The 25,300-nt window shown below is 51.2% G+C and overlaps 1 protein-coding gene across 1 annotated transcript; it reads left to right on the top strand.

Annotated features, from left to right (window-relative positions):
• The first annotated feature begins 5,020 nt into the window (after window positions 1-5,020).
• Window positions 5,021-24,298, top strand: ING5 (inhibitor of growth family member 5). Its single transcript, XM_065880502.1, has 8 exons — window positions 5,021-5,076; window positions 7,431-7,502; window positions 9,997-10,163; window positions 11,717-11,828; window positions 11,994-12,087; window positions 22,298-22,433; window positions 22,537-22,598; window positions 24,141-24,298. The coding sequence occupies exons 1-8, from the start codon at window positions 5,040-5,042 to the stop codon at window positions 24,181-24,183; spliced, it is 723 nt and encodes a 240-aa protein (XP_065736574.1). The 5' UTR covers window positions 5,021-5,039; the 3' UTR covers window positions 24,184-24,298.
• The last annotated feature ends 1,002 nt before the right edge of the window (window positions 24,299-25,300 follow it).

Here is a 25,300-nt window from a genome sequence, read left to right on the forward strand (position 1 = left end):
TGACCTCACATCCCTGACGCAGGTACAGGAGAGTCCTTGCATCCGTCTCTGTGCTTGCTACGCTGAGAACCGTCTCTGCAGTCTGCCCTGAGCCGTGCGAGTCTCCCCTGCCACGGAGGCCTGGTAGCGGGCACAAGGGCATTTGCTTCACGGAGGAAATGCCAGATAGGGCGCTGGGCCTGAGTGTGCTTGGGGCGAGGGAAGGGCCAGAAGCTGGCCGGAATTGCTGAAGCTGGCTGATGGGATGTGGAGTTTGTTAGGTGAGTTTGAGACTTTGCATTAAAAAAGAGGCCCCATAGCTCTTACTGTCCTATTGCACCTTCCATCACAGGAATTGGTCAGACTCTGCTACTATCCATCAAAGACTTTCTCCCTGTTTTAGCTGGGTTGCAAGAGCAAAATGCCACAGGCTGAGTGGCTTAAACAGCAGAACATCTTCCTCACGGTTTTGGAGGCTGGAGGTCCAAGTTCACGGTGCCAGGAGGGTTGATGTTCTCCCTCTGGGTTGCAGGTGGCCACCTCACTGTGTCCTCACATGGCCTTCACACTGTACAGCTGTGGACAGAGAGAGAGAGGTCTGGTTTCTCTTCCTCTTAATGATCTCTCAAATACAGTCACATTGTGGTTTAGGGATTCAGCCTATGACTTTTGGGGGGGGATATTCAGTCCATAGCACTCATCTACTTCCAGAAGAATAAGATTGTGCTGGGCACATCACTGCCCTGTTAGATGCCATCGCTCAGCCCTCCCTGCAGGTAGATGGGGCCAGGTGGCTAAGTTACTGCCAATGAGACGTGAGCAGCAGTGGTGTGTGCCCCTTCAGACAGTGGGTGGAGCATTCTCCCTCTCCCCCAACCCCCCCCACCTTCTTGCAATCCACCCTTGACCATGAAGACAATGGCGAGGCCCTTTGGGGGCAGACGCCACGCTGGAAGGAATCTGGGTCCCTGAGTAACCCCGCGGAGCATGGCTGCCTGGCCCCTGGACTGTTAGATAAGAAATAAAATTCCTTCTGTGCTAGTGGATTTTGGTTGGGTTTCTTTGTTAGAGTAGCTTAGCCTTCCCCCAAAGCACTGGCTCTTGACTGGGGGACATTTTGACTGTCACAGCTTGGGGTGGGGTCTAAGAGCAGCTAGTGGGGGAGGCCAGGGTTGTTGCTGGCCATCCTACAAGCACAGGAGAGGCGCCCCCCACCAGCAAAGACTTATTGGTCCCAAACTGTCAGTAGTCCCAAGGTTGAAATGAAAAAGCGCGGATGAAAAATACTCTGCAAGGATGTTGCAGCTGTCAAGCTGGCAGCTACTGCAGACACCCCTGATGGTGCACCCTGAGGGGATTCAGGAGGGAGAGAAGCGGGATCCTGGCCCTAGGTAGTTAAGGTGCACATCAGAGGAATGATTTCAGTGAGCCCAGACTCTTGAATTTTCCCATACATAGAAAAGTGTTAACTCCATTAACTTGAGGTGTCTGTTTTCTTTAATTAACAGTACTCTTGATGTTCCGACTGTGCCGTTTTTGTTGCAAAAACTCTCATAGATCCTGGCTCCTCTCTTACCTCCTCAGAGCAGTTGCTCAGAAAGTCTGACAAATAAAGCTGAATTCTCAACTTTTAGGTTGTGCATTTTTTTTCAGTCGACCATAGTTATGGAATCATCTCTCATTTTTGCAGTTTCTAAAACGGTCTTTGTAAGAGAATTCATCAATATCTGGGAGGAGTTATTTTCATTATATGATACAGGAAGACTACCCTTCAAAATAAAGAATTTTTTTTTTAGATGAAAGGCATGAAAACCAGTTTCCCCATAGATAACAGTAAAGGACATAAAATGATAGAAGAACTACAAACAGCCAACAAATGTGTGAAAATCTGTTTAGCCTCACTTGAAATCAAAGAAACACAAAACACTGAGTTTTTTTTTTCCCCTACTTTTAACAAAAGTAGAAACATACTCAGTGGAGTGTCAGTATAACCTTCCCCTCGGGCAATGCATTTGGGAATAGCAGCACTTAGAACATGCCCTTTGAGCCAGCAATACAATTTCTAAGAATCTATCTTGAAGAACTAATAAGACGGGACTTTCCTGGTGGTGCAGTGGTTACGACTCCACGCTCCCAATGCAGGGGTCCCGGGTTCAATCCCTGGTCAGGAAACTAGATCCTGCACGCTGCAACAAAGAACCTGCATGCCGCAACTAAGACCAGCGCAGCCAAATAAAAAAAAAAAAAAAAAAAAAGAACTAATAAGACAATGTGGTAGGTTAAGATGGCCACAACTGCGCTACTCCTCCGATTGAGAGGTGGGGGTCTACTTTCCCCTCCCCTTGAGTCTGGGTTGGCCCCAGACTCAACCAATGGAATGTGGTGAGGTGATGGTTCTGGGATGACCAAGGTGAGGTCACAAGAGTCTGGCAGCTTCCACCAGGGCCTCCTGGAAATCTCCAGAAGCCCTGAGCAGCCACATAAGAAGCACAACTGGGCTGGAGAGGCAATGTGTAGGTGCTCTGGTCCCTGGTACCAGTTGAATGCAGCCTTCCAGCCACACCAGTGATCTCTACCGTATCACACAGAACAGAAGAATCATCTAACTGAGCCTTGCTAGAATGCCTGACCTACAAAAATTGTGAGCTCTAATAAAATGCTTCTTTTAAACCACAGAGTTTTCAGGTATTTTATTATGCAGCAGTAGATAACTGGAACATATACATACAGGTGTATGAACAAATGTTCACCAGAGCACTATTTATGGTAATGAAAGATTGGGAACAATCAAAATATTGTTCACCTATTAGGAGTCTGTTAAAGTATGGTACACTAACACTGTGAAATATATCGAATAAACAGAATGACATAAAATTGAGTAAAACATGGCCGGAATTTGTGAAGAGTATTGTTAAAAATGTAAATGGTAGAAAAGTGGATAGTGTGACACCAATTAAGAAAACCAACAGCTCAATTTAAAAACTGGGCAAAAGATCTGAACAGACACCTCACCAAAGAGATGTACAGGTAGCAAATATGCATGTGAAAAGGTGCCCAACATCACTTGTCATTAGGGAATTGGAAATAAAATGAGATACCTCTACATGTCTATTAGCATGGCCAAAATCCAAAACACTGACAACACGAAATGCTGGCAAGGATGTGGAGCAACAGGAACTCTTATTCATTGCTGGTGGAAATGCAAAATAGTACAGCTCATTCTGGAAGACAGTTTGGTGGGTTCTTCCTTTTTTTTAAATAATTTTTATTTTTGGCTGCATTGGGTCTTTGTTGCTATGCTTGGGCTTTTCTCTAGTTGTGGCAAGCGGGGGCTACTCTTTGTTGTGGTGCACGGGCTTCTGATTGCGGTGGCTTCTCTTGTTGCGGATCATGGGCTCTAGGTGAGCAGGCTTCAGTAGTTGTGGCTCGCGGGCCCTAGAGCGCAGGCTCAGTAGTTGTGGCACAGGGGCTTAGTTGCTCCGTGGCATGTGGGATCTTCCTGGACCAGGGCTCGAACCCGTGTCTCCTGCATTGGCAGGCGGATTCTTAACCATTGCGCCTCCAGGGAAGTCCCAGTTTGGCAGTTTCTTACAGTGTGACCCAGCAATTACAGTTCTTGGTATTTACCCAAAGGAGTTTAAAAAAATGTCCACACGAAAACCAAAACACGAATGATTATAGCAGCTTTATTCATAATTGACAAAACTTGGATGCAACCAACATGTCTTCAGTAGGTTAATGGAGGGACTTCCCTGGTGGTCCAGTGGTTAAGACTCTGTGCTTCCACCGCAGGGGGTGCGGGTTCAATCCCTGGGTGGGGAACTAAGATCCCGTGTGCTGCGCGGCATGGCCAAAAATAGGTAACTAAATAATAGGTGAATGGATAAATTGTGGAACATATAGACAATGAAATATTCTTTAGCGTTAAGAAGAAATGAGCCATCCAGTCACGAAAAGGAATGGAGGAAACATAAAATGCCTATTACTAAGTGAAAGAAGTCAATCTGAAAGGGCTACATACTGTATGATTTCAACTATATGACATTCTGGAAAATGCAGAACTCGAGACAGTGAAAAGATCAGTATTTGCCAGGGGTTCGGGGGCAGGGAGAGGGATGAATAGGAGAAGCAGACGATTTTTAGGGCAGTGCAGCTATCCTGTATGATACCGTAATGGTGGATACTTAACATAATTGTACAACACAGAATGATTCGTAATGTAAACCATGGAATTTAGTTAATAATAATGTATCAGTATTGCTTCATCAATTTTAATAAATGTACCCCACCCATGGAAAATGTTTATAATAAAGGAAACCGTGTGTATGTGTGGAGGGGGTGTATACGAACTCTGTATTTGCTTCTCGATTTTTCTGAAAACCAAAAACTGCTCTAAAGTCTATTAATAAAAACACTTATCTACTTAAAACAATAAAAAGGTGGGTAGTGTGCAATTATGTACGCGAGCGCGCGTGTGTGCATCTTCACATCAAGCATTAAATGGGGCCAGAAAGGTTGCACCGAAACTGCTATCATTTAGATTGAAAGGTGAGCAAGATAATCACAGTCCTTTAACTTCGGGAGGTTGGGAACTGTAAATTCCTGTACAGTTTGAATTTCTACAATGAAGATAAAATTGGCAAAACAATGAACGTGTTTCCACTCTTAAATATCTGCCCGGGATTTAGTGAAGAGTTCACGGAGGAGGGTGTACGTTTAAACGTGCATTTTCAGTGATGAACGACTGCCCCCGCCGACCCCCGGAATCGCAGGAGTCTGGGTCCGCGGGGCCCCGGAAGCCGCTCCTCCTCGGGGTCGGGACGCGCTCCACCTCCCTGCTACCAGACACCTGCTCCGCCCGCCCAGCCGGGACCGCCCAGCTCCCGCGCGACACCTCGCGCGGCCCCGACCGGAAGCCGTGGGGCGGGTTCAGGCGGCGCCCCGCCCCTGAAAGCGACCAATAAGCGCGCGGGGCTCATTAATAGTGACCACGCCGGCCCCGCCTCCGCCTCTCGCGGGGCCACCGCCCGCGCATACCCAGAGCGCGGCCGCGGACGAAGATGGCGACCGCCATGTACTTGGAGCACTACCTGGACAGTAAGCGCCCCCCGCGCCCCCTAGGCCCACCGCCCTGGCCGGGCCGCACCCGCCACGCCGCCCCCCGCCCCGCGCACTAGGCTCCGCGTGCGGACCCCGGGGCACGTGGGGGCGGCGGGACGGCCTGGAGGCGGCGGGAGCGGCTGAGGCACGCGCGGGGCGGGAGGGCCCACGAGGGAGGGGCACAGGGGGTGCGGCGCGGGGTCCCGCCGTCACGGCCGCGCCAATTCCAGGTGCGTCACGGCGGGGCGGGGGCCGGCGGGTGCTGGGCGGGGCCAGCGCGGCTCGGCTCCACCCTCCCAGGCTCAGCTCCGCCCACTTTCGCCATAGGCCCCGCTCTCTCCTCCCTAGGACCCGTCTTCCTTGGCTGGGCCCCGCCCCTCATTCACTAGGCCCCGCCAACTTCGTCGTCGGGCCCGCCCTCTCCGCCCTGGCCCCGCCCTCTCTGTCTAGGCCCCGCCCCTCCGAGTCCCGTCCCGCCCATTCCCGGACCCGCCCCCACCGCGGTGACCCAATAAGGTGGTCGAGTCTCAGTCCCTTGGGACTCTGGGCCGGGTTTGGGGGGCCCAGGGCCTGAGGGTACTGGGTTCTGTGCCTGTTTGTGCTGTGACCTGGGAGTCCGCTTCCAAGCCTCAGTTCGTGCATCTGCAAGGCATGATGGCGCGGAGGGTCTCTGAGGGCACCTGTCTTTGCGCAGGGGGTTGGGGGCGGTACTTAGACGTGTGGGTAGGGTGTTCAAGGCAGTGATCATCATAGTGGGCCAACGTCCCGAGGCGTGCCACAGGTTGCACCCTCTGGAGGACTCCTGAGCAGGTGGTTATTTGCCGCATCTCACAGCGGGGGTGATGCTGCGTCAGAGGCTAAGTAGCTTGTCAAGGTCACTCACTGGAGAGTGGCGATCCCACGTTTGAGCTCTGCGGTCCGACTCCAGTCTGGCCCTGGCGGGGGCATAGCCTGGGGATGCGGGCTGGTGGGAATTTTGCCTGGTAACTCTGGAGCCCTGTGCTGCACTGGGGATTTTCACTCATCCGGGCCTGGGCGGCCAGACCCCCACCCGAGGTTGCTGAGAGTAGGGAGTGAACCCCGGCCCCGGGGAAGGCAGTGGGGATCCAGCCCTCCCCAAGGGGGTCTCCCAGGCATGGCCCAACCTGAGCACAGCGTCCTGGGCCGGAGAGCACCGTGGAGGGAGGGGCTTCCCCACCATCGTCACTGGAGAGACCTATACCCAGGTGCCTGTTCTGGGTGCTGTGGCTTGCCCTCCTCTGACCCGGTGCCTGCCCAGGGGGCCCCAGGAGGAGGGTCTGAGGAACACGATTCCTGTCCTGTGAGGGACACCCATGTGAAGGCTTGCGGACGGAGGCCCCTGCTCACTCCCTGAGCACCTGCTGTGTGCCAAGAAAGCAGACATGATCCCTGTTTTCCTGGAACTGGCTCTCAAATGGAAGAGATAGAGTTTTTAAAAGTTCACAAAAGTTTAAAGGTCACAAAGGAGCCCAGCAGGTCTGAGAGTGCAGGGGTGGCACTGTCTTGAGAGCCCTGGTAGGACAGCAGGGGAGCCCACGGGGAGGCCATGGGTGGGTCTGTGCCGCTCTCTGTGTGAGCTGGGAAGCCCTGGGGCTTACGCAGCAGCTTTGTACAATCAGAGCTCTTGGAGCGGTCATCTGTGGAGGGGGCCTGTCCTGGCTGCGGACAGGTGGGGAGCTTGGCCTGGACCAGGAGCCTGGCCATGCGGACAGGAGAGCAGTGTGGGGCAGGGTCCTTACCTCTGCTGTCCCGCACAGTCTGTTTGATTTTAAATAAACTCAAGTAAAATGAGAAGTTCAGTCCCTCAGTTGTACTGGCCCCATGTCAGGTGCTCAGTAGCCCCGTGTGGCCAGTGCGCGCTGTGTCAGGAGGCTTTGTCTTGGCATAAAGTTCTACCGCACAGCCCTGGTGGGCACCGCCCAATGCCCTGAGTTCAGAGTAGAGTGGGAGGAGGGCAAGGAGGACCCCGGGGTTTGGGCTTGTTCTCTGTGGTGGGGCGTCTGCAGGGGAGGAGCGGCCTGGGGTCTGCGGTGGGAGAGTCGCACAGGCACGTTCCTCCCTCTGCCCTCTGTTCGCCTCTAGCTTCTCGAGTTTCTGACAAGTTCTGAAGCGCGTCAGCCGATTACCAGTGTGAAATAGGGGAGGGCTGGATTCCCCACTGTCTTCAGTGTTGGGCTCGTGTCCCTGAAAAAAGATACCTTGATTCTTCTGCTCTCCAAACTCTAAGAGAAACAGAAGCCAGAGTGGGCTTATTGTTTGTAGCCTTGAAGTATGAAGCTTGGAAGGTGGGGTTTTGTCCTGCTGTTGAGAAGCATGTGTCTGTGTTTCAGGTATTGAGAACCTACCCTGTGAGCTTCAGAGGAACTTCCAGCTGATGCGAGAGCTGGACCAGAGGACAGAAGGTGGGTTCAGAACTTTCAGAAGAGCCAGGGTGTGGGGAGCAGCTCCCCAAGTCCAGGAGCGGAGCACCAGGATCCTGGGGGTGGCGTACTGGTCTTCCAGGGACCTGGGGCAGTGGGGCTGCTGTCCAGCCTGGGCCACAGGTGTTGGGTAGTGTGTCAGAGAGAGTGCTGAGTCTTTTTTTTGGCTGCGTTGGGTCTTTGTTGCTGCGCGCGGGCTTCTCTCTAGTTGTGGAGAGCAGGGTTTGCTCTTCGTTGCGGTGCGTGGGCTTCTCATTGCGGTGGCTTCTCTTGTTGTGGAGCACGGGTTCTAGGCACACGGGCTTCAGTAGTTGTGGCTTGTGGGCTCAGTAGTTGTGGCTCGCAGGCTCTAGAGCGCAGGCTTAGTAGCTGTGGCACATGGGCTTTGTTGCTCCGTGGCGTGTGGGATCTTCCTGGACCAAGGCTCAAACCCCTGTCCCCTGCACTGGCAGGTGGATTCCTAACCACTGCGCCACCAGGGAAGCCCCTAGTGCTGGGTCTTTAAAGTAAACTTAGTCCCTTGTGTCCCTCCACGTCTCCATGTCACATCTTTATAATCGTCATCCCCTCCCGCAGTCAAAATATTTGTTACCTTTTCTTTCCTTTAAAAGATTTTCTATTTTCAAACTGTGTACCTATTTTAAACAGTTAGTCCTTTTAGATCTTTTGGTATTTAACTCCCTATTTCTAAACAGTTCATTTTTGCTGCTATTTCTTACTTTATTTGCTTTTGGTTTTCGACTTTATCTATTCAGTTATTACAAAAAGTGAAGATTTACATCTCCAGTTGTGCCCTGCTCGGTTCATGCTCACACAACTCCCTCCCCCCGGCTCCTGGGTGTGATGGACTAGAATTTGAACTGTGGTGATGCTGTGCTGTCCAGTGATGCTCTTTCCTTCCTGGGCTGCTGTGTCGGTAGTTTACCGTATGCTATGCTCACATGCCCTGTTTGGAGTAACTGTCTTTTTCTTGGAGTTCTTAATTGCTTTTCTTGTTGGTTTTGTTTTCCTCGTTTTCAGTGTGCCTGCTGCACCAGGTTACCTGCCAGTTCCGTGTGTGCTCTCCATGGAGACCTCTCTCCTGGAGCCTCTGTCCTGTGGTCCCGTCCGGGCCGACAGTTTCCGGGCCTGCCGCGCACGCCTTGCCCTAGGTCTTCCTAGGCTCTCCCTTTGCTCCTCTTCGGCTTGGAGCCCTGTTTCCTAGGCTGTAAACATACTACTTCTTGATTTGCCCGTTTGTTTCAGAGGAGCCTTTTCTCTGGGAGCTTCCAGAAAGAAATTTACGGCAGGGTAAATTTCTTATACCATTGCATGTCTGAAAATGCAGCAGTGAATGGTTTGGCTGGGTATAGAATTCCAGATTGACAGGCCCCCCAGAATGTGGCAGGCGTTGCTGCATTGTCTCCTAGCTTCTGTGTTGCTGTTGAGAAGTCTGATGTCATTTGGGTTTCTCATCCTTTGAATATGTGATCTTTTTTTTCCCTTTCCTGTTTAGAAGCTTTTAGGCTTTTCTCTTTATCCCTGAGGTTTTACATTTCATGGTGGTGTGCTTGGGTATGGGCACTTTTCCACTCATTGTGCTGGGCACATGTTTTGCAAGATTGGAATAGCTGTGGTTTTTCACTAAGGAACAGCTTCCTGACTAGTGAATGCAGAGATTTCTTTTATGGTGAGATAAAGCATTTGTATTCAGAAATAAGCATAAACATTTGTAGATTGCTCAGCAAATAGCACCTGGAGAGCCTCTCTGCAGATGGAGAAATGGAGCCTCTCGTGCCTGGGGGCCTGTGTGATCCTCATGAGCAGGCCCCCCTTCCCCAAGGGGTACATCCTGAGTTTTCACCTGCAAGAATGGTTTTCTCACCTCTCTAAACCAAAGAGTTAAGAGTTGCGTCTGTCTTTGCCTTTAACATCAATGGAATCATACAATGTGTTTTCCTTTGTGTCTTGCTTTTCTCGCTCAGTGCCACCTTTTGTGGGATTAACCGATGTTTGTGTTTTTTGTTGCTGGGTAGCGTTCTGTTGTGTGAACGGACCACAGCTTATTTATCTGTTTCACTGTAGATTGGATGTTTGGGTTGTTTTCTGTTATCTGCAGTTATGAATGTTTTCCCGTGTGTACCCTGGCCTCTAAATCTTTAGGGTATGTACCTGAGAGTAGGCTGCCGGGTCATAGGTAAGGTGAGCACATCATTTATTATTCAAACAATAATAAATGGACTCTTCAAACTTGAGAGTCCAAGAGGGCACGATGAACCCTTGCTGGGGCAGCGTCATACGTTGGGACTGTCGTGGGCGCACTGCCCTGGTCGGGGTGTCTGCTTGTCTCCCTGATCCAAAGTGTTTGGGAAGGCTGTGCCCGCCACCGGTGGCCAGTTTGGGCCAGCCACTTCTTTGCTGGCACTTGTCGTTGTCAGACTTTATTGGTTGCCAGTCTGGTGAGCGTGTCCTGGCTTTTTGCCCATTACTCTATCAGACAAGAAAGCCGAGATCGACATCCTGGCTGCAGAGTATATCTCCACGGTGAAGACTCTGTCTCCGGGTCAGCGCGTGGAGCACCTGCAGAGGATCCAGAGCGCCTACAGCAAGTGCAGGGAGTACAGCGACGACAAGGTGCAGCTGGCCATGCAGACCTACGAGATGGTGAGGAGGGGGGGCGGGGTGGGGGCGGGGCCTCCCCTCGGACGCGCTCCTTGCTTTCATGCAGCAAGGGGGAGGCTGCTCGGGAAACGAGGCCGCGAGGTGGAGGCCGGGCTGCGATAGAGCGATGCCGCTAGAGAAGGTGCACGTAGGAGGAGTCCTCGTCCTGGAACCATTTCTGTGGTCTTGTGTCCTGTGCCCGTTTTGCTTGTTCATTTATATGTACTTTTAATGCTTGTTTTTGTCAGCTTTAGGTAAGGTCCTAGAATTGGTTTTGTCCAATTTCCTTTCAATTCCGCTTCTCTTGGGGTTTGCAAGGTGGCACAAAGCCGTTCTGCGATGCACATGAGGTCGTGTAGTGAGGCTCCCGTCCTTGCCTCCCCCAATAAAACAGTGATTTTTTTTTTTTTTTTTTTTTTTGCGGTACGCGGGCCTCTCACTGTTGGGGCCTCTCCCGTTGCGGAGCACAGGCTCCGGACGCGCAGGCTCAGTGGCCATGGCTCACGGGCCCAGCCACTCCGCGGCATGTGGTATCTTCCCGGACCGGGGCACAAACCTGTGTCCCCTGCATCGGCAGGCGGACTCTCAACCACTGCACCACCAGGGAAGCCCTAAACAGTGATTTATTTATTTATTTTTGCGGTACACGGGCCTCTCACTGCCGTTGCCTCTGCCGTTGTGGAGCACAGGCTCCGGACGCACAGGCTCAGTGGCCATGGCTCACGTGCCTAGCTGCTCTACGGCATGTGGGATCTTCCCGGACCGGGGCACGAACCCGTGTCCCCTGCATCAGCAGGCGGACTCTCAACCACTGCACCACCAGGGAAGCCCTAAACAGTGATTTTTTTAAAGCCTGAAATCAGTTGTGTTTGAGAAAGAATCCTCTGGGAGGAGACCTTAATGCTTATGTTGGGACTTCGATGCTCCAAAGTGCTAAATCCTTTGAGTAATCAGCCTGTCTTCCAAGGAGTTAGGTGTGATCAACGTCCTTAAGACAGTCTGTTTTCTCTCTGACGTGTAATGAAGCTTAGGACTGTGGTTCATTTCCAGTTGGGGGCCGTGATGGACGGTGTTGGACGGCTGTCACCAGCCAGCTAGTGCTGTGTCTCCTGACGTCCTTTTAGCTGCAGGAGCATCCCCTCTGTCACGGGCAGTTCTGTGCGGTCCTTCCTTCCAGCTCCGTCCGGAACTCCATCTTCAAATGTCATTTTCTGTTGACGAACCTATAGCTCTTCACATTTTACGTCAGGATCTAGTATCCAGGGTCCTCAGCCCTTTACTTCATTGCATCTTAACGGCTCTGTTTCTCATTGTTGCCTGCCTTCAAGGTTTTTTCCCTGAGTAGGATTTATTCTGTTGATGGGGAACAGAATGTGGGGAAAAGAGACCCTTGCATCAAGTTGGAAATAGCAGGCCTTGTTCTAGCAGAGTGTTGTTACTTCTAGACTCAATTTAAGGGCCAGACAGTGCTTTCTGCTTGACGTCAGGAGCATTTGTGACCCTGAGGCGTTTTGCTCTGAGTTTCGAACGGAATGTGTGAGCATCCTTCTGTGTAGGTGGATAAGCACATCCGGAGGCTTGATGCGGACCTGGCTCGCTTCGAGGCGGACCTGAAGGACAAGATGGAGGGCAGCGACTTCGAAAGCTCTGGAGGACGGGGGCTAAAAAGCAAGTCTGTTAATTTTTCTTCATTTTGTTGTTGTTAACTATGGAGTTCTGAAGAATTTTGTCTGATAAGTGTATTAGGAACATTATGGTAAATATCATATTTGGGTAAATCTTGTCCTGCTTCAGTGAAATCTGTGAACAAAGTTGTGGTCTTTATTGTTTCAGAAGGTCGAGGTCAGAAAGAAAAGAGGGGCTCCCGGGGTCGTGGCAGGAGGACCTCAGAAGAAGACACCCCAAAGAAGAAGAAGCATAAAGGAGGGTGAGAGGTGCTTTTTTTCTCTTTTTCCCTGAAGAACACCATTGGTATTTGCTCAGGATGGAAACACCGGTGACTGCTAAGGCTGAGGAAGTGCTTACCTGTACGAGGTGTGCTGTAGCTTTTTGCTTTACCCATGCCAGGTGTGCTGTAGTTCTTCCTGCTTTGCCCGTGCCAGGTGTGCTGCAGCTCTTCCTGCTTTGCCCGTGTCGGGTCAGTTGGTCCTCACGGCAACTTGAGGGAGCAGTGTTGCAGTCGTGGAGACCGAGGCTTCAGAGCTCCTGGGTTTGCACCAGGCGGTCTGACTCCAGAACCCATTCTCTTAGCCACTGCGTGCCCTGCCTCTTAAGAGACACGGTGATGTTTGGTGCGGTTCAAGCTAAGCCACTTCCTAGTAGCTGTATACACATCTGTTGATCATTTTATATATAAATACATGTTTTAGATGTATTCATTTTTAAATTGTGTGACTGCATTTATTAAATATCCATGTCATTTAACTTGAACTTCAGGATGTTTCATTTAAAGCACTCTCTCACTTGCTGCCCCCTCCCCACCAAGAGAGCTTCATAGAACATGAATGGGATGCTTCATCCTCCAAGACGGTGTAACATTGCTTCATAGGAGATGCTAAAATGCCAAGTGGCTTCTGTGGAGGTGATTCTGACGGTTATGGGGAGAGCTCAGAAGAGTTAGTTTTCGACAGAAGAAAAGTTTTGGTTCTTAAACCTAGTGTTTAAACTTTTATCTTTAAAAAAAAAACAAACCCCAAATAGTGTTTTTGTATTGTAAAGTAATGCACAGATGCAGAAGACCACACAACAAACGTGTGGTTTAACGAATTACTGTAAGAGGCACCTCCTTGTAATCATTGCCTGGCCGGTGACTAACGCTCCCTGGGGGGCCCTTCCCTGTGCCCCTTCAGAATCACCACTTCCTCAGCTCCAGACACACACGACCCACACAGACAGGGTGTTCACTTCCATTCTTTCTTTGTAGTTTTGTCCCTGACACAGTACACTCCTGGACCCTATAGTTTAGTCTTGTTGCTTTTTTTTTAACCTTTTAGATTAACTTCATTAAGGAATAATTTACATAACAATAAAATGTTTTCATTATAAGTATACAGTTTGATGCTGTATTCAACTTCTTTAAGGTTATAGAACTAGTCAACCTTTCTATTTCTTCTTGAGTCAGTTTTGGTAATCTACATCTTTCAAGGAATTTGTTGTTTCATATAAGTTGTCACATTTATTGACATCAAGTTATTCATAATATTACTATATTATTCTTCTGATGTTGTAGGTTCTGTACTGATGCTCACTCTTTTAGACCTGAAATTGATGATTTATGTCTTCTCTCATTTTGCCTTGATCTTTTCAGAAAACTAGCTTTTGGTTTCATTGATTTTTTTTCTCTACTGTTTGTCTTCTATTGCACTTATTTCTGCTAATATCTTTATTCTTTCTGTCCTCCTACTTAGCCTGGATTTATTTTGCTTTTCTTTTTCCAGCTTTTTATGGTAGAAGTAGCTTAGTAGCTTAGTATGATTTTCATACTTCCCTTCTTTTCTAATATAAATATTTAAAGCTATAAACTTTCTTCTAATTACTGTTTTAGCTGCGTCACACAAATTTTGATATGTTTTTGTTTTTATTCCATTCAGAGTATTTAAAATTTTCTTTTGTGATTTTTCTTTGACCCGTAGCTTATGTAGAAGTATGTTTCTCAGCTCCCAAATAATTTGAGATTTTCCAGGTAACTTTCTAATTTCAATTTCTAATTTAATTTTGCTGTGATCAGAGAACTTCTGTAATTGAAATTATCTGAAAGTGATTAAGTTTTAGGTTATGGTTTATGGTCTATTTTTCTGAATGTTCCATATATACTTGAAAGCAATGTGTATCTTACTGTTGTTGGGTGGATGTCAATTATATAACTTGGTTGACAGCACTGTTCAAGTTTTATGTATCCTGACAGATACTCTGTTTACTTGTATAAATTACTGAGAGAAGAGTGTTGAGATCACCAACTCTAGACATGGATTTGTCTATTTCTCCTCCTGCTTTGTCAGTTTCTGCTTCATATATTTTGAAGCTCTGTTATTTGGAGGTACATACACATTTAGGTTTTTTAAAAATAATTGACTCCTTTATCATTATTTATTTTGTTGTCCTTCTTTGTTTTGAAGTCTGTTTTGTCTAATATTACTATAGCCATTCCAAGTGTCTTACAGTGAGTTTTTACATGGTGTGTTTTTTCCCTTTTTCATTCTTTTACTTTCACCACATTTGTGTTTTTGTATTTAGAGTGAGTTTCTTGAAAGCAGCAAATAATTGAGTGTTGCTTTTTTATCTAGTCTGAAAATTTCCTTCTTTTCATTGCACTGTTTAGACTATTCAGATTTAATGTAATTAGTGATATGGTTGGATTTAAATTTACTATCTTGCTATTAGTTGTCTCCTTGTCCCATCTGTTCTTTTCCTGTCTTCTTTTGGATTAATCATGTATTTCTTCAGTATTCCATTTTTTTAAGTGGGTGTCAATGGTATCTCAAAGAAGTCTTAGTTTTCATTTTATTTATTTTTTATTTTTTGTTTGTTTGTTTTTTGGCTGTGCAGCATGGCTTGTGGGATCTTAGTTCCATGATCTAACCAGGTCCCTGACAGTGAAAGTGCTGTGTCCTAACCATTGGACCACCAGGGAATTTCTTCAGTGTTCCATTTTAAGGACTATTCAAGTGTGTATACCCTGTTTCATTAACTTATCACAAAGAATTGCAAATAATACTGTACTATTTCATGTTTAATGTAAGAGCCTACATGAGTATTCTTTTGTTTTCTGCCTCCTGTCCTTTGTGCTATTATCAAAATTTTTACTTCTACGTATGACATAAGTCTCTGAATATATTGTTGTTATTGTTTTAGGTCTAAATCATTGCTTATCTTAAACATTTTAAAATATGAGAAAAAGTTTTTTTTTTTTTTTTGAGAAAAAGTTTTATAGTTAGTCCATATATTTACCATTTCCAATGCCCTTCACTATATGTAGATGCAGATTTCCATCTGGTATCATTTCTCTTCTGCCTGAAGAACTTTCTTTAACATTTTTTTTTTTTTTTTTTTGCGGTACATGGGCCTCTCACTGTTGTGGCCTCTCCCTTTGCGGAGCACAGGCTCCGGACGCGCAGGCTCAGTGGCCATGGCTCACGGGCCCAGCCGCTCCACGGCATGTGGAATCTTCCCAGACCGGGGCATAAACCCGTGTCCCCTGCATCGGCAGGTAGACTCGCAACCACTGTGCCACCAGGGAAGCCCTCTTTAACATTTTTTACAGTGCAGGTTTGCTGATGGTGATGAATTTTCTGTTTTTGTTTCTTTGAAAATATCTTTATTTCACTTCCATCTTTGAAGGATATTCTTGTTGGATATAAAGTTTTAGGTTGACTTCTTTTTTTCTTTCGTCACTAAAGATGTCCTGTTGTTTTCCATCTTGCATTGATTCTGATGAGAAATTAGTGGTAATTCTTATCTTTGTTCTTCTGTATATAAGTGGCTTTGTTTATTTTTGCTGCTTCTAAGGTTTCCATTTAGCAACTTGATTTTTAAAAAAATTTATTTGTTTTATTTATTTATTTTTGGCTGTGTTGGGTCTTCATTGCCGCACGCGGGCTTTCTCTAATTGTGGTGAGCGGGGGCTGCTCTTCGTTGCGGTACGCAGCTTATTACTGTGGTGGCTTCTCTTGTTGTGGAGCATGGGCACTAGGTGCACGGGCTTCAGTAGTTGCAGCATGCAGGCTCAGTAGTTGTGGCGCAGGGCTTAGTTGCTTTGCGGCATGTGGGATCTTCCTGGACCAGGGCTCGAACCCGTGTCCCCTGCATTGGCAGGCAGATTCTCAACCACTGCTCCACCAGGGAAGTCCACAGCAACTTGATTTTTAACAACTTAATTATGTGTCCTCATGTGTGTGTTTTGTGTGTTTTCTGTTTGGAGCTCATTGAGCTTCTGGGAACTGTTAGTTTATAGTTTGCATCAAATTTGTAATTTTTCAGCCAGTTTTTCAAATTATTTTTTCTGCTCTCTTTTGTTCTTTTTATGGACTCCAATCATATATGTGTGTTAGCTTGATATTTTCCTACAGATCACTGAGGCTCTGCTTACTATTTTGTCAGAAATTTTCTTTCTACGCTTCCATTTGGATAGTTTCTATTACTTTATCTTCAAGTCTTTTCTTCCTTGTTGTCTAATTTAATCTTAGTCTCCTTTAGTGAATCTTTGATTTAAGAAATTTTCTTATCAGGAAGTTCTGTTTCTTTTTTTATATACTTGCCATTTCTGTTATTACACATATATTTTCCTTTATATCTTTGAATATATCATTTTACAACAGCTTTTTAAAAAACTTTCTCTTCTGATTCTGTCATTTCCAGGTCTATTTCTTTTTTTTGTTGTTTTAAAGCTGCTTTATTAAGGTATGATTGATATACAAAGAACAGTATATATTTAATGCATACATTTTGATGAGTTTGGCAGGTCTGTTTCTGTTGACTGCTTTTTCTCTGGTTGTAAGTCACATTTTCCTCCTCCACATGTCTAGTCATTTTTTTAAAATTTATTTTTGGCTGCATTGGGTCTTCGTTGCTGCACATGGGCTTTCTCTGGTTGCGGCGAGCGGGGGCTACTCTTTGTTGCAGTGCACGGGCTTCTCATTGTGGTGGCTTCTCCTGTTGCGGAGCATGGGCTCTAGGTGCACGACTTCAGTAGTTGTGGTGCACAGGCTCAGTAGTTGTGGCGCACGGGCTTAGTTGCTCTGCAGCATGTGGGATCTTCCCAGACCAGGGCTTGAAGCCATGTCCCCTGCATTGGCAGGCAGATTCTTAACCACTGTGCCACCAGGGAAGTCCATCTAGCATTTTTAAAAATTTTTATTTATTTAATTTATTTTATTTTTGGCTGCATTGGGTCTTTGTTGCTGCGTGTGGGCTTTCTCTAGTTGCTGCGAGCGGGGGCTACTCTTTGTTGTGGTACGTGGGCTTCTCATTGCGGTGGCTTCTCTTGTTGCAGAGCACAGGCACTAGGCATGCGGGCTTCAGTAGTTGTGGCTCACAGGTTCTAGAGCGCAGCCTCAGTAGTTGTGGTGCACGTGCTTAGTTGCTCCGCGGCGTGTGGGATCTTCCCAGACCAGGGCTCAAATCCGTGTCTGCTGCATTGGCAGGCAGATTCTTAACAACTGCAACACCAGGGAAGCCCCCATCTAGTAAGTTTTGACTCATTGTTAAGACAGTGTCAGTGTTATGTGGTTGAATATCAGGATTTTGTTGTCTTCGTTTAATGGGTGTTGAATTTTAAAAATTCATTTAAATTTTTGTCACTAGTTTAATCACCTGTGGAGCAGCTTGATCCTTTGTAGGCACATTTTTAACGTTGGTTAAAAAAAGCCTTTTTCTTAATATGCCAGATAGTAAATACTTTAGGCTTGTAGGCCATATTGTCTCTGTTGTGACCACTCAACTCTGCTGTTTAATATTGAAAGCATCCACAGAAAATATGTAGTTGAATGATGTGACTGTGTTTCATTAACACTTTATTTGTAGAAAAGGCAGCCAACTGCAGGCTGTATTTTGCCAACCCCTAGGTTAGAGTAGCCTTTACTCTAGGGTTGGTTAAACCCTCCTGCTAAGGTGTGACCCTTCTGTGTTCTCCTCTGAATGTATTTGGTGTTTTGACGAGGTCTCTCCATGCTGGCTGGTTGGAACTTGAATGTTGCCCAGGCTGCGTGTGAGCTCTGGGTTCAGCTCACGGGTCCCTGGTATTCTCTGCCTGGCCTTGTGGATTGTCAGTCCGTGCACGGGCAGCTTAATCTTTAGCTAAAAACTCAAATGGATCTGTTTGCAGATTTCCGGAGTGCACTTTCTCTAGCTTCCTCCTTTCCAGCACCCTGTCCCCAAGTTCCAGCAGCCTCACCCTCCCTGAGCTTTGGGTTTTCCCTCCTTCTAGACATGCAGGCTTTTGCTCCTCTCTAAGGACTGGCGTGTGGAACGTGCCTCCGGGCAGAAAGCTGAGAAGGTCATAGGTCTCACCTGGCTCGTTTACCTTCTCAGGATCGCTGTCCTGTGCTGCCTTCTGTGTAGTGTCTGGTAACTCCTACTTCAGGTGTCTTGTCCAGTTTTCTACTTGTTCATAGTAGGAGGGCAGTGCAGTACCTGTTATTTTGTCAGGGTCTTTGTTTAGGTAAAGTTTCTTTAATGCGTAAGTTTTTCTCCATCCTTTTCTTTTCTTCATAATTTTCCTTCTTGAAGGACCTGCGCTGTTTGGCTTGTAGCGTTCTCCAGAGTCTGGATGTGGCCGATGAGATGTGAACCCTCGCGAGAGCCTCTTTGTTGAGCATTTAGACGGTGCGTCTCCTTCTTGTCTGCTCTGCAGGGGGATCCTGGGGAATGCACTGACCTGTGTGTGTTCTTACTGAAGCCGGTTTTGTAGATCTGGCAGGACATTTAATGCTGGGCCATGAGATCTGTGTCAGAGGTGATTGAAAGCATCTGCCTTATGGGGGATGTTTGTTGACTGTGTGGGAACAGTTAGGCTGTGTCCGTTGCAGATGGGTGAGGCCATAAACGTTACAGGTGACCCTTGAACAATGTGGGGCTGGGGGCACCAGCCCTCCATGCAGTTGGAAGTCCGTGTATTACCTTACAGGCAGCCCTCTGAGTCTGAGGTGCCACATCCGAGGGTTCATCGACCACGGGTCGCGTAGCGCTGTAGCGTGTACTCACTGAAGAAAACCTGTGTGTAAGTGGGTTCACGCACTCCAGGCCCGCCTTGGTCAAGGGCCGTAAGTCCGCATATACTGTAGTCTTCGTTCTGGAGCACCCATTTGATTCCTTTTTTACGGATTTTAGTTCCTTTTTGAAAAGTCTCCATATTTGCATCCCCGTTACTTACGTTTTCTTCATAATGTGTGTTTAAAGCCCTTCTCTGCTAATTTTAACATCTGGGTCGTCTCTGCATCTGCTTCTGTCTGCCCACTTTCCTGTGGTTACCACTCCTGCTTTTTCATGTCATGTACTTGTCTCGTTGTCTGGCCTTGGAGGCACGTGGAGAGGGCTTGCCCTTCTTTGGTCCAGGCAGATGGAGCAGGCTTGGGGCGGGGTGGTGAAGGTGGCAGGGGGCCTCCCGGCTCCTGACGGAGAAGCCAGAGTATCTGTTTTGCTGCCGCAGTGGCTGTCTGTGGGCGGTGCTTGGCTTTCCTTCCTGCGGAGGCCTGGAGGAGGAGGCTGGCTGCTCAGAGACCAGGGATGTCACTCTGCAGCCTCTGCATGGCCCCAGGGTCAGTAAGTGGACTGTAGGGTCACGGCCGTGTGTGCGGGGTCCTGCAGAGTCGGTGTGGTCCCCAGTGGGCCTCCAGGCCTCGGCTGAGCACGGGAGATGGATGGCCTGCTCCCTCGGCTGCTGCCTCTTCCTCAGCCCTGGGGCATCTTGCCTGTGTCACTGCACAGCTGTCCAGTGTCTTTGAAGTGTGACCTCACTGTCTGTCGGGTTTGTCGTCCACCTCGTGGTGGCAGCAGTGTTCCGCGCCTTTCTGCTCCTTCCTGCTTAGGGCTTGGGGGCTTGCCGGCCTCCTCTGGGGATGAGCAGGTGTTCTCCTGTGTCCCTTCCTCTCCATGAGCCCCCTTGGAGGGACAAGACCCTGGCTCCCTGGTGCAGTGGGAGCCTCCCTGACGAGTGCGTGCCTGGCCGTGGCTCAGACCTTGGGGATGACCCGGGTGTCTCACCCCGTCTCTGCGGATGCGCTGGAGCCGGCCGGGCCCGCAGCTTCCCCTCACTGAGGGGGCTGGCATGCATGTCGCTGGCTGCTGTTCGTAGCGCTGGCCGCAGCAGCGGCAGGTGAGAAGGGGTAGTCAGGGGTGGCAACGTTGGCAGAGCCCTCGGTAAGTCAGGCTGGACCCGGCGCTTCTGCGTGAACCGTTTCCTCTCCACGGCCACCCTGGGCGGTGGTGCCGTGACTGCCCCAGTTTACAGGCAGAGGGGGCCGGGGGTGCTGAGGCCCGCCCTGAAGGCCCGCTCTGCTGTGTGACCAGGGGCGCCCTGTCACCGGGGGCCATTGGGGCAGGACGGGGCCAGGACGGTGTCTGGAGAGGACAGGACACCCACGGGCCGGGTGCGGGCCAGTGTACCCCGTCTGCTGGTGCTGTGGCTTCACGGCCTGCCTTGGGGTGATGCTGCGGTTCCAGGGTCAGAGGCAGGTCCTGTTGCCCTGCGGGGCCAGGCAGGGGGGCCACCTGAATGGCGAGCGCCAGACCTAGGGTGCGTCCTTGCCGTCTGTACAGCCCATGAGCCAGGCAGGATCTGCGTGTGGACGCGGGGGCCGTTCCTCCTGAGGATGAGTAGCCGTGCCTGTCGGGGGGCATGTCCTGAAGCGCCTGGGACGCGCGTGGGGGGCGAAGCGTGTGGGGCTCCCTGGGGTGGCTGCTGAAGGGTGCCCACTGAAGGGTGCCCACCACGTCCTGGGGTCCGGAGCGAGGGGCAGCACTGCTGCCTGAGGGGTCACCCTGGCCTGCCCCAGGGATGGGCTCGGCCAGCAAGAAGGGCCCTCGTGGGCTCAGCCCCCGTGACCTCCCGGCCGCTTCCCTCCACCCTCCCATCCCGGAGCCCCCTCCAGGCCAGACTGGAGGAGCGGTGGTATGGGGTCCCAGGCCTGCTTGCTGGCTGGAGGTGTCCTCGCTGGGGGGGTCCCCACAAGCCCTGCAGCCTCTCCTACTGCCACGCACCCGGCCAGTGCCCTTGAACCCGGGGTGACGGGCGCAGGTTGCGCGGCAGCTGGAACTGTGCAGCGTGGTCGAGCCTCAAGCAGAACGCACGGAGCAGACGAGGCGAGGTCTGTGCCGGAGGCGGGAAGCACCGCAGGAGAGGCCTGAGTCTGCTGGTGGGTGGCTGCCGCGGGGGTTTGCACTGATTCCCCCGGGGGGCGCCTGGGAGGGAGGCCCCTGGCGGCAGGACAGGACCCTGCGGGCGGTGACACAGCGCCCCAGCCTGAAGGCCTGCTCGTGGCTGTGCCTGAAGCAGTTTGAAAGCACAGGGGCCAGGACGCGTTTCCATGACGCTCCCAGAGACGGAGAGCAGAGCCCACACAGAGGGAGGGCCCTGGGTGGCAGCTGCACGGGCACCGAGCATACTTGTGTCAGGGACGGTGTGCGGCCGGGGCGCCTCGCTGGGCCGGAGGCAGGTCGCAAAGGCACAGCGTTTCTAGACTCTGGTGCACAGGGAGCACGTGAGCAGTGAATCCCTTGGGGGACCAGATTTTCTTCGTTTCACTCCGGTCAGTGTATTCAGATGGCCCGGCGGCCGCCATGTCTTAGCTTTCCTTTTGCCGTGTTCCTCGTGTGACTTGCTGTGTTTGGTTAGCAAGTATGCATTTGAATCTGCGCCTGTACTTTTTATTTTGGGGGTGGGGGTGGGGGAGGGAGGGTTTTCTTTCTGTACTGGTGGGAACGTACTGTTTGTCTACACCAGCCTGAGCTCACGGTTTTTGTTTTAAATAACGAAACACATGAGAGTCGATTCCACGAGCCCTTCCCTGTGTGCGCTGCAGAGCCGCAGGCAGCAGATTGGAGGGCGGTGTGGACAGTGCAGGGGTCTGGCTGGGCTGTGGGTGGAGCCCAGAGGGCAGCTGGGGAGTGCAGGGCGACAGGCCGCTTCCCTGGCGTGGGTAGGTGAGGGCGGCCCTGCTGACAGTGGGCAGCTAGGTGGGTGGTGGTGGGCTCCTGGGGGTCAGGGCCAGGGCAGGGCGAGGGGGGCAGGGGCTCCTGTGGCTCTCGCGGCGAGGCGGTGGCCCTTCTTGTGGGGGAGGTGCAGGGCGAGCTGGCGGAGCCAGGGCTGCTCAGTCACCTGGGCTGCCTGGATAGGCTCAGGTGGGTTCTCGGATATTGCCAGGTGTCCACTGGTGGTGGTGGCGTGTGCCTGCCCCGGCCGGGGAGAGGCCGCGGGAGGCTGCGGGGGCTGACCCAGGCTGGGGGAGGAGCTTGGGGAGCAGGCCCCATCGGGCGGGGAGCCAGGGCTAGGCATGGTTCCTGTCCCTGGGGGGACTGGTCTGGACGCTGAGTGGTGAGCGCCTCCCCCCGACACCCTCCCACGCCTTCGTGCACGGCCTTGTCTGGCGCCATCCGGGGCAGCTCGTCCCTCTACCCCCCCACTCACCGCTGTCGTTTCCCCGCAGGTCGGAGTTCACCGATACCATCCTGTCGGTGCATCCCTCTGACGTGCTGGACATGCCCGTGGACCCAAACGAGCCTACCTACTGCCTGTGCCACCAGGTGTCCTACGGGGAGATGATCGGCTGTGACAACCCGGATGTGAGTGGGGCCTCGCTGAGGCCTGGGGCGGCGCCCTCGGGGCGGGTGGCGCCCGGGTGGCGCCCGGAGCGCGGGGCTGACCACCACCTCCTTCGCCTTGCAGTGCCCCATCGAGTGGTTTCACTTCGCCTGTGTGGACCTGACCACGAAGCCCAAAGGAAAATGGTCAGTATGGGCGCCGGCTTTCCTGGAGAACTGGGTGAGCGGCTGGGCTAGGGGCCTTCCTGCCGCCACTGGTCGTGGTCCCCGGGGCCGAGCTGCAGGGTACACCCACCCGCCTCACACGGGGTCGCGGCTTTTATTACGTTTGCATAGTGAAGGGACCTGTGAGCAACATGGGTTTGAACTGCTTAGATGCAGTTATTTTTCAATGGTAAGCACTGCTGTGCTCCGTGATTCCCAGTGGGTTGGATCTGCGGTGTGGAGGAACCGCTGGTATGGACGGCCGACTGTAAGTCGACTGTGCAAAGAGTCGGTGCTCCAACCCCTGCCTTGATCGAAGGTGACCTGCACTTCCTGTTCCCCCAAACCACGGCCATTCTGACTGTTGAGTGAGGCAGAGATGATTACAGATAAAAACAGAGAATGAGGAGTTCTTCCCCGGGGAGCTTTGACGAAACACAAAGAACGTTAACTAGGTCTTGGCCGGGCGCAGGCCAGGCACCCTCAGTGCCGCGGGCTTTCCGTTCCATCGAGAAGACGTGCCCTGGCTCATGGCGCCGTCTATTCTGTCCTGTGTTCAGTGGGCAGCGGCAGCTTTAGTGTGCATAGGAATCTGGTTTTGCTGACCTGTGCTGAAGCGAAGTCCCGGGAACAGGAGGCAGGGAGGGCGATTTAAGTTTGACTGGGACGTGGTGGGTTCGAATTGTTTGTGGGACTTCTGCGTGGAAGAGTCTAGTAGGCACTGGAAAATCATTTCCTTCTGGGAGGAGAGGGTCTGCCCACCACTTGCTGGGAACAGGGCGGGACGCGCAGAGCCGGCCGGGAAGCCAGGGCGCCGCGGCCCCAGCCCGCTGCTGTCTAACTCCCGACTTCCCTGGGCTCCCCTGGGAGATGGCAGAGAGCAGGCTGCTTTCCGCCTAGGTCTGAGACCTGAGCCCGTGTCTGGGAGTCTGCACCCCGTGCTCGCTGGTGCAGTGTTGCCCTCCACCCCAGGGCCTGGCAGGGCCAGGCTCACTCGCTGGCCTGGACCAGGTGCTGGTGGCCGGGGCCGGGGCAGCTGCATCACGCAGGATCAGCTGCCTCCCTTCTGTTACGGGGCTGCCAGGGCCCAGGAGGGACCCAGAGCAGCCCCCTGTGTCTCTGGCTCTGGAACCTGCTCGCCCAGGGCCACCAGGGCCCGCTCAGCCCCGTGGGGCGGGCGGGGCTCTGCTCCTCTGCCAGGTTAAGGGGCCCCGCCCGACTGCCCGCCTCCAGTTTGGTCCCAGTGGCGCTGTCATCGCACAGGGAGGACCCGTGAGCTTGATCCAGAGGAAAGCCCGTGTGTAAGCACCATGCTGCTCGCCGACCCGAATCTTATCCGCCGACTTTAGAACAGACGTGCTGGATGGAATGGCCGCGTGGGGGCTTTTCCCCGATGGGAAGGCTGCGTGCTCTGCGTTTGTGGGTCTCTGTCCTGGTGCCGTTTCAGCAGCGTCCAGCCATCCTGGAAACGGGGTCTGGCTGCCCACGTGCAAAGGGCCCCTCACTGTGCCTTTCTCATCACAGGTTCTGTCCACGGTGTGTTCAGGAAAGGAGGAAGAAGAAGTAAGGAAGAGGCGGACGCCCGGACCCGAAGAACACGTTAATACATCCCTTCATTCACGTCGCAATATTTTATCTTCATTTTAAAACGACCTTGTTTCCAATGATATTTAATAACTCAATGGCCAGTTGTAATTCTGGATATTTCCTAAAACAAACAAGAAGCCACCTGAGCCCTGTTGCCCAGAGGAGTGCCCCTAGGGGACTTACCACAGTGACTCCATTCTCATGACTTTTCGTACAGACCCCTGGCCCCAAGCATGGCGGTCACAGCGAGTGGCCCCAGGACTTCGAGGGGTGTGCGTGCCTGGTACACTGCCATCGCTTTGCAGCTGGGGGTGTGAGCCCTGGTCATCTGTCTGTGGTTTCCCGGGGCTGCTCCCCGAGAGCCCGGCACCACTGCAGGCGCCTCTGACCCTCACTGAGAGCGGTGCATGTGGAGCCTGGTGACGAGCCTGGGAGGGGCCGGCTCTCCCCGGGGCGGGCAGGGGTCTCAGCTTCGCTGTGCACTGCCTTTTCATCTGGACTCCCACTTCCCTCCATGAGGGGTTTACTTTCTGGAGTAAACGGCTCTCCATTAGCGAACGATAAGAGACGGCCCAGCAGACGGGCTGATGTTCTGTTTCCCTGGGAATTCCTGGCGTTTTTACTGTGAAGATGAGTTATCGTGGTAGCATGAAGATAGTGGTCTGTGTGAACATGGAGTGAGTCCAAGCCGCTAGGGGCTGATGGGAAACCTGTTCATTTGCACAGCAGATGAGCAGCTTAGATCAAGGAGACAATTATGTGATGTGATTCGTGAATTTCCTGTGCCACAATAGCAATTCTGGATGAAGCTAGGAAACTAGTGTCCTTTCTCTTTAAACAGCATTCACCAAACCGACTTTGAACCGTCTTTTTGGTAACAGTTGGGGGAGGTTGCGTACCTTTGGTGTGTTGATTCCGTGTGTCATGGTGGTCCAGAAAGCGTGACTTCTGCAGGTGTCCTCGGACTTGAGAGCCTCCGGCGTGCATTTACGGAAGGGGAAACCTGCTTCTGTGTTCAGGCCAGAAGTCCATGAAACAGACTTGGGGCTGAGATTCCCAATTTCGAAGAACCTTGTTTTCTTTATAAGGAAGGCCAT

This window comes from Phocoena phocoena, chromosome 7 (assembly GCF_963924675.1).
Source record: "Phocoena phocoena chromosome 7, mPhoPho1.1, whole genome shotgun sequence".
NCBI lineage: Eukaryota > Metazoa > Chordata > Mammalia > Artiodactyla > Phocoenidae > Phocoena > Phocoena phocoena.